The sequence below is a fragment of the Colletotrichum graminicola genome (assembly GCF_000149035.1).
Source record: "Colletotrichum graminicola M1.001 genomic scaffold supercont1.3, whole genome shotgun sequence".
NCBI lineage: Eukaryota > Fungi > Ascomycota > Sordariomycetes > Glomerellales > Glomerellaceae > Colletotrichum > Colletotrichum graminicola.
Window position 1 is genome coordinate 894,592 of NW_007361007.1, and position 11,433 is coordinate 906,024.

At 56.7% G+C, this 11,433-nt stretch overlaps 2 protein-coding genes across 2 annotated transcripts; both read right to left on the reverse strand.

The window, feature by feature from the left end:
* Positions 1-1,071: 1,071 nt before the first annotated feature.
* On the reverse strand, positions 1,072-1,594 carry GLRG_01171 (uncharacterized protein; the record flags this gene model as incomplete). Its single annotated transcript, XM_008091856.1, has 2 exons — positions 1,072-1,233; positions 1,370-1,594. The coding sequence occupies 2 exons, from the start codon at positions 1,592-1,594 to the stop codon at positions 1,072-1,074; spliced, it is 387 nt and encodes a 128-aa protein (XP_008090047.1).
* Positions 1,595-7,347: 5,753 nt separating this feature from the next.
* GLRG_01172 (calcineurin-like phosphoesterase) lies at positions 7,348-8,889 on the reverse strand (the record flags this gene model as incomplete). Its single annotated transcript, XM_008091857.1, has 3 exons — positions 7,348-8,291; positions 8,367-8,427; positions 8,710-8,889. The coding sequence occupies 3 exons, from the start codon at positions 8,887-8,889 to the stop codon at positions 7,348-7,350; spliced, it is 1,185 nt and encodes a 394-aa protein (XP_008090048.1).
* Positions 8,890-11,433: the final 2,544 nt, after the last annotated feature.

Below are 11,433 nucleotides of genomic sequence, written 5' to 3' on the forward strand. Positions count from 1 at the left end.
AGCCCAACCCAACCACCTGCCCACCCACCACCCACACACACACACACACACACACACTCACGCACACACACTTCCCACGCAAACCTGCCTGTCTGCCAGCCCAAACCGTTTCTCCCGTCCGATATGTCATGGCATCTTTCGTTTACCAATTCGATGCCCAATCCGTTGCCCTTCTGCATCGCATCAACACAGAAATGACGATGTGTTGCCCTCTGGAGCCCAACGAACAGGGTTGACGATGATGGCAATCACCATCATAAATGACCAACTCCGCCCGTGTTTGTCGCCTGGCCTGGCCCGGCCTCGCCCATTGATATCAGACCTACCGAGTACTGGCGACAGCCAAAGACACGTCGCCAGCGAAGTCATGGGGGCACCGTGGCCCGGGTCGGTATGCCATACAAGGCTAGCCAGAAACCAGCTATACCCGTCAACTATTATTTGGCCCTCCCGCCGGGAACGCGCGCAACCAGATTGATGGCCACAAGGCCCAAGCCCATAGCCGACGACGCATGGCCGTTATCCTCTTACGCCACTAAAGGTGGGGGCGGCGGCGGCAAAGGCCAAAGATGGCACTCGACTGGCTGGCTGGCTGCTTTATGGTCTAGCCGCAGTGCCCAGAAAAGACGCTTGACAGGACGACAGAAGGCAAACTGGTTCGGCCGTTGTGTGTGTCTGGCTCGCTCGTATCAACTCGGGACAACGTCATTTCAACTAACTGAGAGATGATCGTGTCTAGCTCGAGCATCGTCGTCAACCATAGCCCTACGACGAATTGCTCCATCTTCCAAGACGTCTTCACACCCTTTTGCTCGGCGTCGGCCATGTCTCAACCAGCCAGCTTTGCCTCGGAGACTCCTTTCACAGGCTTTTTTCTATCGGCCGTCGCTCGAGTACCCAGTGTATGCGTTCCTAGTGTACTCTTGCATCGCAACCCATCCATTACCGTCAAAGCATCGTTGCATCTACCCTGCATCTCCCGGCGACAGTGACAGCCGGCAACCACTCAGCTTAGTCGCACCACTTGGCTGCTACTCGTCACTGGTCAATGGAGGCCGCCGATTTTTCGACTCATGGTTCCCACTGTGGAGTCGGCTTGATGTCCGCGAGAGCATTGTTCGCTACCGTCACCAGCAAGCCTGCAAGGGCTCCGAATTCGCCCTCTCGCCTCCGCTCAGCCGTCGTGTCATCCAATATCAACAACAGAGAGCAACGCAGGCAGAGGTCGGCGGCCTTTCAGGGTCACAGTCGGCCACTGGCGGCCACGGCTGCAAAGTGCCTGCATGGCACCATCCCCGATCCTAGATAGGCCTATTGCATCCCCCATCACACAATATCACAAACCATCCGACTTTCAGCACTACTCGACCATCGGGGGCATGTGCCTTGTCGTGCCATCTTCCCTCTGCCGCGCCATCGCATCCCGCCATCTGTTGCTCGTGATTGGGGTCATCGTCACGACACGGGGTCGCGGGTCGGCGACCGCCAGGAAGATCGGAAGCAGGAACGAATCCTCAGCATCATAGCCCCGATACCGAGACAGAGGCGCACCCTTCTGGACGTACATCTCGGAGAATGGCAGATGGTAGGCCATCGGCATGTGTTAAAACCGGGATGCATCCCGTCGTCCCTCCCCACGTGAATTGTCTAGGTATTCCGCTTGCAGCACTTCTTCGGGGTGAAAGAGGTGGTACGCATCGGTCCTTGATTGGACCAGGAAACTGTGACTGAAAGACAAGACCGCCTCCCGCGTCAACAAATCAGATGAAGACATGGCAGGCTCCCCTCTTTCAGCCAGTCACGCAGGGGCTTAGCTGCAACTTAGTCGCAGCGAGTAGGAACCCGTCGACGGGAGATTTTGCTCAACCAGATGCCGCATTGAGAGCTAGAGTGTATTCGAAACATGTTATCCGAGATATCCTAGGTAGGCTTCGAGGCATGGCTTACGGGAAGTCAAGTAACTCGAACGCCACTGGATGTCATATCGTTCACGATAAACCCTGGAGGACTTCAGCTTACCCCTCAGAAGCATCACCCAACGCTCGACACTGCCATTCCCTACTGGCCCTTGGCAGCCGGTTGGTGGTGAATGGGTTTCACTTTTTGGCGGTCAGCGCCGCCTGAACCAATGGCTTGATGGGAACCGAATCGTCCCGTCTAGTCCTGTCTCGTGCGCGAGCGGGTCCAGGTCCGTCTTCTCCACCGCGGATGATCACCTGGCGGGTGCCGCAACTGTGTGGATATCCGACCAAGTTTAACAGATGCTGTCAAGGCGTTGCCTTGCGAGACCTCAAGGATGGTGTAGCATCCTACCGAAGCGGTCTCCAATTGTCTTTACCGACGCCTCTACTGTCTCTCAGCTATCGGCCGATCACAGTGATCTTTGTCTCTATTTTGGCATGCGTTACAGCGGCTCGATCGGATTGGTTGGGGGGGTCGTTGATCGACCGTAAGCTATGCAGCAGGACTCTCACAGTCAGACCCGTCACCTCGTTTCGACCTGAGAACAACAGCATGACGGCAGAGAGCGAGGTGAGACTGACAAGTGAGCGGCCAACGACTTCGCGTCCTCGACAGTTCCTACGTGTCTTGGATTATAGCTGGGTCGGAGCTTAAGCAGAGATCATCCCGTTGCCTTTGCCATTGCCGAAACTCTTCAGGGAAAGCCCCTCTTACGCTCCCGTGAAATCTTCAGGAGAAAACCGCTCAACTTCCGCCACTGCAGCGGGGAATGCCCAGCAAACGCTTCCACGTATACCTAACGTACTATGTATCCGTGACTCCGAGGTCAGGTCAAGGATCCATCCGATAGCCTATCAACGATAAGATTGGCGAAGAGACTGCCGGTCATTTGGAGGGAGGGATTTTCCCCTCACCTCTCCCCGTTTGTCACTGCAGAGCGGGTACCGCGCCAACAAGCTCCCGTTCACGGTTCGGATCTCCAATGGGAGCCGTCGTTTGTCGCCGCCGTCCTGGAACGGAGTGCCATCCCATCTTTTTTGACACCGAAATCCAGGCACTGGCGTTACACAGTCGACGGGTCCAACATTCATCCTCTGGTGGGGTCGTCGACGACCTGTTGCGGTCTCTGAAGCAAAGTCGGTGATGGTTCCAAGGAATCGGCTTCGAGAAGAGAGGGATTTTCGTCAGGAATTGTACGTGGGCTTTGATCGTCTCCTCACTAGTGCGCATCAATCTTGATGCTCGGGCTGTGCTAAAGGTCTACTTTTAGCTGGGACATGGCTGTCTCTGGTGGCGGTGAAGTGTTCCCGGCAACCAAGCAAGCTTAGGCAAGGCCGGGCAGCTCTCCGCTCGAGCTTCTATCCATGTGCTAAGCTTGCTCTTTAATCGATATTTTTTTATTTTTTTTACCCCTCCCCGTCGCCGCTTCCTCACGCCGAGCTGGAAGCTCTCTCTCTCTGCCGGGAGGAAAATCAGGGTTTCGAAAGCATCAACTCAACAACAACCTGGAATCTCGATGGCGAGCAATGCCGTGACCCGGCCATCCATCATCTCATCCGGCTGACTTGTCACGAGAGGAAACGGGTCTCAGGATGTGGATTGGAAACCCCCCACCTAGCAAATCGAACCCCGCGATTCTGATCCCTCCCATCACATTACACACCATCCCATCCGCGCACAGCCGCCGCATCGGAGTCTGGGCTCTCCCCCCCCCCCCCTCCTCTCTCTTTGGCCCCTTCCCCTCCCTTTTCCACTGTCTCGCCTGTCTCTGAAGTCCCCACCCACGCGCTCATTGGACGCTCAGCAAGCGCTCAGCTGCACGTCTTCGCTTTGGGGTGCTGCACCTCCGTTTGCCGCAGTCGAGCGCCAGGCTGAAGCGCTGCAGCTTTTGTCTTGGTGCGCCCATCTCCTGCCGCCTTGAATGCTGCTTCCTGGACGCACATAGGTATGCAGTCTCGTGCCAATAGCCGTGAATGAGAGCGAATGAGGGCGAGTTGCCAGACAGATCGTACCAAACATTCGAGAGAAGCCTACCCTCCATGGCGTAGATTACATAACAACCACAGCCAGCCAACCGGCTCTCCGCCGCGTGCTGTATGGCTGACGGAATGTAGGAGGCATACCCGAGTTTTGGTCGGTGTAGCGGCCGTTTTACTACTAACAAGCGTCCGCCGATCCCTCCTTGGTTTCTGGAAGCTTATCCTATCCAAACGTCTCAATGTTTCCTCAAACGGCTCTCTCGCAGCCATGATAGGAAAAAGGCATGCGTGCCTGGACAATCCAGCATGCGGGGTGCTCTCGGCGGCGGCGGCGGGCGTCCATTGGCCGTCGTGCGGCGTGGAACATGTGGCGTTAGGCATCCGGAACGCGGGTAGATGTAGATGGCCACACGGGCGGCCAGGCGGGTGAGGAGCCCAGTCCTCCCGGGGGACACATCATTTCTCCATGTTCTCTTAGATCTCCTGGATTATTCCAGAGGCGAGGTTTGGACATTTTTATTTCATACATGGCTGGGTGTCTGTAAGGTTCTACGTGTGAAAATGGGGGGTGCAGCTGAGTCGAGCAGTCACCGCGGTTAAGGCTCCCCACTCCCGGCCTGAAATGGCAAACAATAGAAATGATATCGTATAAGCACGCGACGTAACTATGGAGCTGGGGGAATAGAGGAAGGGGGGGAAGCGGCCGCCGAGTACAGGATCGAGAATGCAGGTCGGAGGCGCGGAAGGCCCAGGCACCTCTCCCTCCCCTCCCCCCCTTTTTTCCATTCCCCTCTCGCGCTCCCCTATCCCGCCTTCTCCCATGCAGTTATTCTCGAATCAGACATCCCGTTGTTCTTGCGGTAGATTCGGTCCAATAGGGCCGGCCGAACGGCGGGCGAATGAGCGGATGTGTTGCAGGCGATTGGATAGACGCGCGGAGGGAGATAGGATACGGGCGGTTGCGGATTGGTCGAGAAATAAATAAACCCGGGTGCGCCGCCGCCGCACGACGCACTACCCAGGGCCTGGCGACTGACTGTATTGGATGATGGGCACGGGGATGATGATGAGGAGGAGGAGGAGGAGGATGGCGACTGGGTAAGCCGGGGGTGGGGACGTCCTACCCCGTCCGAAACCTCGTTCGTGTTCCCCCGATGCTGACGGCCCCCCCGACGCCTGTGTCGTACGGCGGTCCTGTGTGGTGCGTGCGTGCTCCGTGCTGCGGTTCCGGCCTATCGTGGCCGGCAAGGCTGGGGGGGGCTGCTTTGGTTGCGTCTTACATCAGCGCAGCGTAGAAGGGAGTTTTGTCTTACCCCTTCTATGCGGATGCTGTTTTTGTTTTTAAACCCCTTCCGAGACTTTTCTCTCGTTCTCGTAGTTCTAGAGAGGGACCTTTGGTTTCCGGGGGTTAGATAGATAGAGCTGAAGGCGGTACGGATGTTGTCTCTCACATCAGCCGTGGGGCGTCCCTCTGATATCCGCGACACGAGCCTTTTTGGGGGGGAGGGTTTCCTCGCAAGATGGGAGGTGTTCGAAGACGACTCTGTTATACCAGTCGTTAAGGGGTCCCCGATGGAGAGGACATCGTATAGCCCCTCCCCCTCCGTTGTATCTCTACACGCTCGAATGAGAGGCGTGAGGGGTGCGGCAAGGCCAGCCTCGTCGACTGACTTCGGTGTGCGGGTGAGACATGCCCCCCCCCCCCCCCCCCCCCCCCCCCTTTCCCCCCTCACAAGCCTTCATGCCGCGGTGCCTGATTCCGAGCTGGAATGCCTCAAAGTGCAAGAACAGGCACCCGAGGCGGCCCCGCGCGTGCGTCAAAGTGCAAGAAAGACGGCAGACAGGGTGCGCCTACCAGTCGAAACTTGGTCTCAGATGGGGGGAGGGGGTTCTGCTTGCTTGGGGGAAGTTAGCATCCGGACGGAGCATAGATAGATGTAAAAGCGGTGCGGTCAAAAGTGTAAAACCAAGAAGGGGGTAACGGGAGGTCATCGGCCTATGGCGTGAAAAATAAGAAAGAACAAAAGAGCAAAACCTGACGATGTGCCAGAGGTCGTGTTTCGTTGCACGTCGAGTGCTGGTTTTTTTGTCTTTTTTTTTAGATGTGCGAGGAACGGGACGATGCTGTCGTCTAGTGCTGACTGGCGGAGGAGAAGAGGGCCCTTGAGGTGTCACGACGTTCAGGGATGTGTGGGAGTAGGAGGCATTGGCGAGAGAGGGTGGGGTTGATACGGGGAGGATGGAGGACGGGGAGGGGGGTTGGTCATGTCTAGAGTTCTGCTAGGTTTGGGGAGCCAGGGATAAGAATGGGTTGTATGTTAGCCCGGATGGGATTGTGTCTTGTATGCGAGCTTATGAGAGATATCTGTGGCTGCGTGCAGAGGATAATATCTTAATGGATGTCCTTTTGGGGACGAGGGGGGAGGGCGTCCTGACGCAGGAGGAGTCTTCAGCTACACAACGGGGAACGGCGCTTGGATGTGATGAGCGAGACCGAGTGTACATTCACCCACGAGAAACTCGTCGAGCCGCTGAGAAGTTATCACGGTAATGTGATGGCCTTGGGTTCATGGGCACGGGTAGTCGGCCTTACGATGTCGTCTGCTACGTGTATGAGATATATATATATATATATATAAGTATGCATGTGTCTCGATAGCTAGGAAGAGGGGCGCGGTTGGACGTTTAGGATATAAATACGTAGATCCGCCAAGTTCCTTCTCCTTCCAGACCGTTAAGAGCCAGAAACACTCCCCCCCCGTCTCGCGACCGGCCCCTTATCGGTGGCGAGTTTGAGTGTAGCAGTGATAGCCCCGCATATATCCGTCCTCTAAATCAACGTCGTTGATAATTTGGGGGGGGGGGTCCGGGGCCATACACTTATGGGATCGAAGCCTTGTTTTCTTGCATGAAACTTGGGCCAACGCTTGAAGCATGCAAAATAGATGGACTGGCATTTCACGAAAGGGTTTACTGCCTAGGGGATGGGTAGGGGGATCTGCTCGGCGTTGGGCTGACCCTCATGTCGTCGTGATTAGCCTTGCGCATTCGACCCCTGCGAGAATCCTTCATCGATATTCAATATGGGCACATGGTAGAATAACCCACGCCCAATCCACACAGGGCCTGCACAACCCCCCGAGGCTACCGCCCCCTGGACCATCCCCTTGCCTTCTCGGTTGAGAAGGCCTGCCAACTACGGAGTCATTGCGGTAGTACCTTCCTTGAACCGACCCACTGGGCCATGAGGCGGCCAGGATGTCAAAGAATCTCGCCAGTCCCGCCTCGGACCCACGACAAGTTACCGTCGAGAGGAGCGTCGTTCGACAATACAAGCGACGTCGATATCGGCGCTTGCGCATGTTGCCTGCTTTTAAACCGCCTCAGGGCTTTGAGCCACGCTGCCTCACCCGTCTTCCGTGTACACGAGTCGAGGCATGCCGTCGCGCGTCCACTCCCACACCGGCAGGTCCAGATCCACGACGATGGGCTTGTTGACCGTCTTGCCGCCGACGTGGGGGTAGCTCTTGGCCATGATGGCGCAGTTGACTACGCACGTCTCCCGCCGGCCCAGCCGTCCGGCCAGCACCGCGGTGTCGCTCCGTGGCGAGGTCGGGTCTCCCCCGAGTCCCCGCGTGCCGAGCCCAGGTTGCGCCGTACTTTCGGAGGTCTTGCCCGGAGCAGACAGCCCGGGAACGGCAACCTCTCCCACGCCGGGCGAACGGCTATTCGCCGTATGCGAGCCGTCGTTGCGCAATGGGTTACCGCCCTTGGCCGTCAGGTTCACGAGGGACTGCTTGTTCCCGTGTCCCGGATCGTCCCAGCCCTCGACGCCTTCCTCCTTGAAGGCGGTGTTGCCGCACTCGAGGTCCCAACGAACCCGTGCCACCCCGCGGCCTTCATGGACGTGTCCGCAGACGGCGAGCCGTGGCCTGACCCGCCACAGCGCGCGTCTCAGCGCCTCGCACCCCGCAGCCCGCCGAACGCGAGACTCGTCACAGTGGGTGTGTGGCGGCGTGTGCGTCACCACGACGTCTGCGTCGAGCGGGATGTCATCCCATAACGTGGGCAGGTCGGCAGTGGCGCCGACGCCGCCGTGCTGAGGCGCGTCGTACCCGAATGCCCACAGGCCGTTGCGCGGCGAGTACGGCGATGCGAAGACGGAGAAGCAAGTATGCGGACCCGCAGGTGAGGCGAGGCGGACCGTTGCTGATTCGTGTTTGAGATACGTGATGGTGGGAGAGCCGGTCAAGAGTGCCGCACAGGCCCGGGGAGACTGTGGCTTTTGGTTGTGGAAGTGGTTCCCCTGCTGGGCGTAGAAGACCGGGTCCAGAGTCAAGTCATGGTTGCCTGGCCGAGGCGGCATGTGTCAACTCGGGTAGATGAAGGATGAAACGAGCGAGCTCGCAGAAGGACGGATGTTACCTGCGATGACAATTTTGGTTTCAAAATCGGCCTTCTCAAGCCATTGGACGGCCCGCGATAACTAGCATCAGAGTCAGTTCAGACATGCCTTGAGACATTTCGCCAGCGTCAATCAGACGCCTCTTGGGCGCCTCTTGGGCGTGCCGTGCCTGGCCCGTGTTTGTTTGTTCAGGGCCGCAAACATTCCGGGGGACAGGCTTCTCATCTCTGGCTGAACGCCTCCCATACAGCCCCCGAACGACGGGTCGGGTGTTGGACAGGGAAGGACCCGACACCGGGCCGTGGGACAGAGCATGCATAGAACAGCATAGCACATGACAGACAACCCAGCCCGCGCACGCACCTCGGAGTAGCTGCCCTGGTTCGTCAGGTCCCCGGCGTGGATCAGCACATCGCCTTTCGGCAGTTTGACGGCGATGTTGTGGGTGTCGGAGACGCACACGAAGCGGGTCCTCCGCAAGACCGTGTGACGTCGATGGGGCGGCGGCGGCGGCGGCGGCCTGGAGATGGCAGCGTAATCCATGATCCCGACGTTAGTCACAAATCGGGAAGTGTGCGGACGCGCAGACGTGCGGGCTGCGAGTGGGGTGGCGTGACGGGGAGATGGTGAGCAAGATCAGTATGGCAGTTCAGAGACCGTGCGTCGTCGTCGAGGTCGTCGACGACGTCGTGACGAAGTATTGTCAGCGGAGCCTAAACGGGGTTTCGGCTCAGCAGATAGATGGAGTAGGGATTTGGGAGATTGTGAGGGGGGCGGGTAGCACGATACGGCTTGTGCGGACGGACGGCACAGGGTCTAGCAATGTAGCGGATCCAAGGCCTGAAAAGCATGCGGAAAGCGTGAAGCGTGTTGATGTTTGGGGGCTGAGGGTGTCGACAAGCTCATTCAAGAGTGAGTGGCTGTGGCGTCTAGGGATGATGATGTTGAATCGTAGGTAGGTTTGTGGGGGTGCTTCACTTGAAACGGCTTGTGATTATCGCACTTGATGCCTTGGGGGGGGGGCCGTGCGTTGTTCGTCATTTTCTGTCAGTCGTCGTCTGTGAGGCTGTCTCTGTCAGGTTGTCTCTCGGAGTGTGGCGTGCCAATCCGCCCGTCCATCTGTATGTAGGTTTATGTCTTGTAGGAATCCCCAAAACCACCGATGCCGATGTCGATGTCGGTGTCGCTGCGATGGGATCATGTGATTCATGTCAGCCAGCTCCGATGTTGAGTTAGTCAGGTCTGAGGTCAGCAAGGTACCTACCTACCTATTCTACGGATACATCATACATGGTAGGTTCCTCCTCCCGGGGATGGCGGAAGCTCCTTCCTTGAGTTCCAGATTGTTCGGAAATTAGGAGGAAGCGACGATCTGGAAAGACGTCTCCACCAAAAGGGGGAAGGTAAGGTAGGGGGTGTGGGGGGAGCTGGTCCTTCCAGAAGGCATATTGTGCCATGTTGTAAGAGATGAATGGAACCGGCACATATAATGAAGGATGCGTCCCCTCCTTTCCTCCCTCCTCCCTCGGTATGTCCGCCTCTTACAGTACATACCGGCCATGGCGAAGTTCCAGGAGATCAGTTAGGTCAAGGTCAAGGAGAATTGGATTATTCGGATGTGGGGCCGAAAACAATACCTGGTACAGTGCCTTTACCCCCAACAGCCCGCGCTCGTAAGCCGCCGCCATTGGTCGGGATGGCGGTGAAAGGGGTGCAATCCTCGTCTCGCGGCCGGCCTGGATCTTGGTTCCTGGACGCGGCGAACCGCGGACCGAGGCGAGGAGCACGAAATCATCTACCTAGGGGTACGACGTGTAAATAGTTGGAAGGGGTGAAGGGGACCGAGACGAGACGAGACGTGGCAGACCCATTCGTCTAGGTCGGACGCGGAGACAAAACGACGTGTCTGTCTCTGTCTTTTTTGTTTTCATCTAGGTACGCTAGCTAGGCGGGCGGAGAGAAGAAAAAGGAAGAACAAACTGTCGTTTCCATGCTGCGGGAGACATGGGCAAGCGACCGATGTGAAAAGAAACACAGGGTGTAAGCCATAATCCCCGAGCCAAAATCATTGGGCTCTTAAACGTCCTTTGGATGGGCATGTTGAATGTTCCGAGGGGGGCCGCGTTCAGTGGCCCGGTCCCGGCATCGGACGGAGCGAAATATTCTTCCATGTTTTGAGGACCGAGGAATGGATGCTTACTTGGATGAGATTCGACGATGGACCAAGAAAAGACCACTTCTATTCCCAAGAAAAAAGTAAAAAGAAATAAACAAATAGAAGCATCATAACCAAAGGCGCAGATCTTTGAGATTCCTAGCTGTCGGTTCCTGGGTTTCATTGATTGAACATGGGAGGGCCCAGAAGAATCGTAAACGATGAGTGCCCGGGGGGTGGGCAGGGCAGAAGGAACAGCCAGGCCTAGAAGGCGCGACGTTAGTCAGCACAGTGCGTTGTTCTGTGCCTTTTTCTTCAAGTCTTTCTTTTTTCTTTCTTACGCTTACATAATCCATGCATACGGCACAGCGCAGCAGCACAGAGCACACACAACACGGCGGCACAGCAACTCAGTCAATTTCTTTGTGCCTAATGATGCTTCTCATTTCATCCACGATGCGCGGTGCCGAATTGCTCGATCCTTACTTTGTACAAAAGTCCAATCTTATACTGTTGTCTTCTTCTTCTCCCTGGTTGGACAACAGCTCCCTCCTATCGGCATATGAAAAATAGAAAACCGGAACCCCCCCCTCCCCCAAGACGAGTCTGATTGACATGGAGCGTCCGATCCGGCCAACAGGATCTTGGTTGAACAAGCTAGGCAAGGGGGGTATAGTACCTTGGGTCGGTGACGTTGAATATGGGTCTCCCGGGTGAAGCTGTCTGGGCCTGGATGCTGGATGGGATGAAATATCTGGGGATATATCAGTTTATGCTAAGCCCGTCTGCTGCCAATGGCATTTGGCATTTCGTCCATGATTGTGTACCTGCGCCACCTTGAAAGGGGACCTCAGTACATGTCCATGCATAATGTAGTGTATTGCGTACCATAGTATCCGGACCATTGGACGAACAGGTATGGATAACACCCA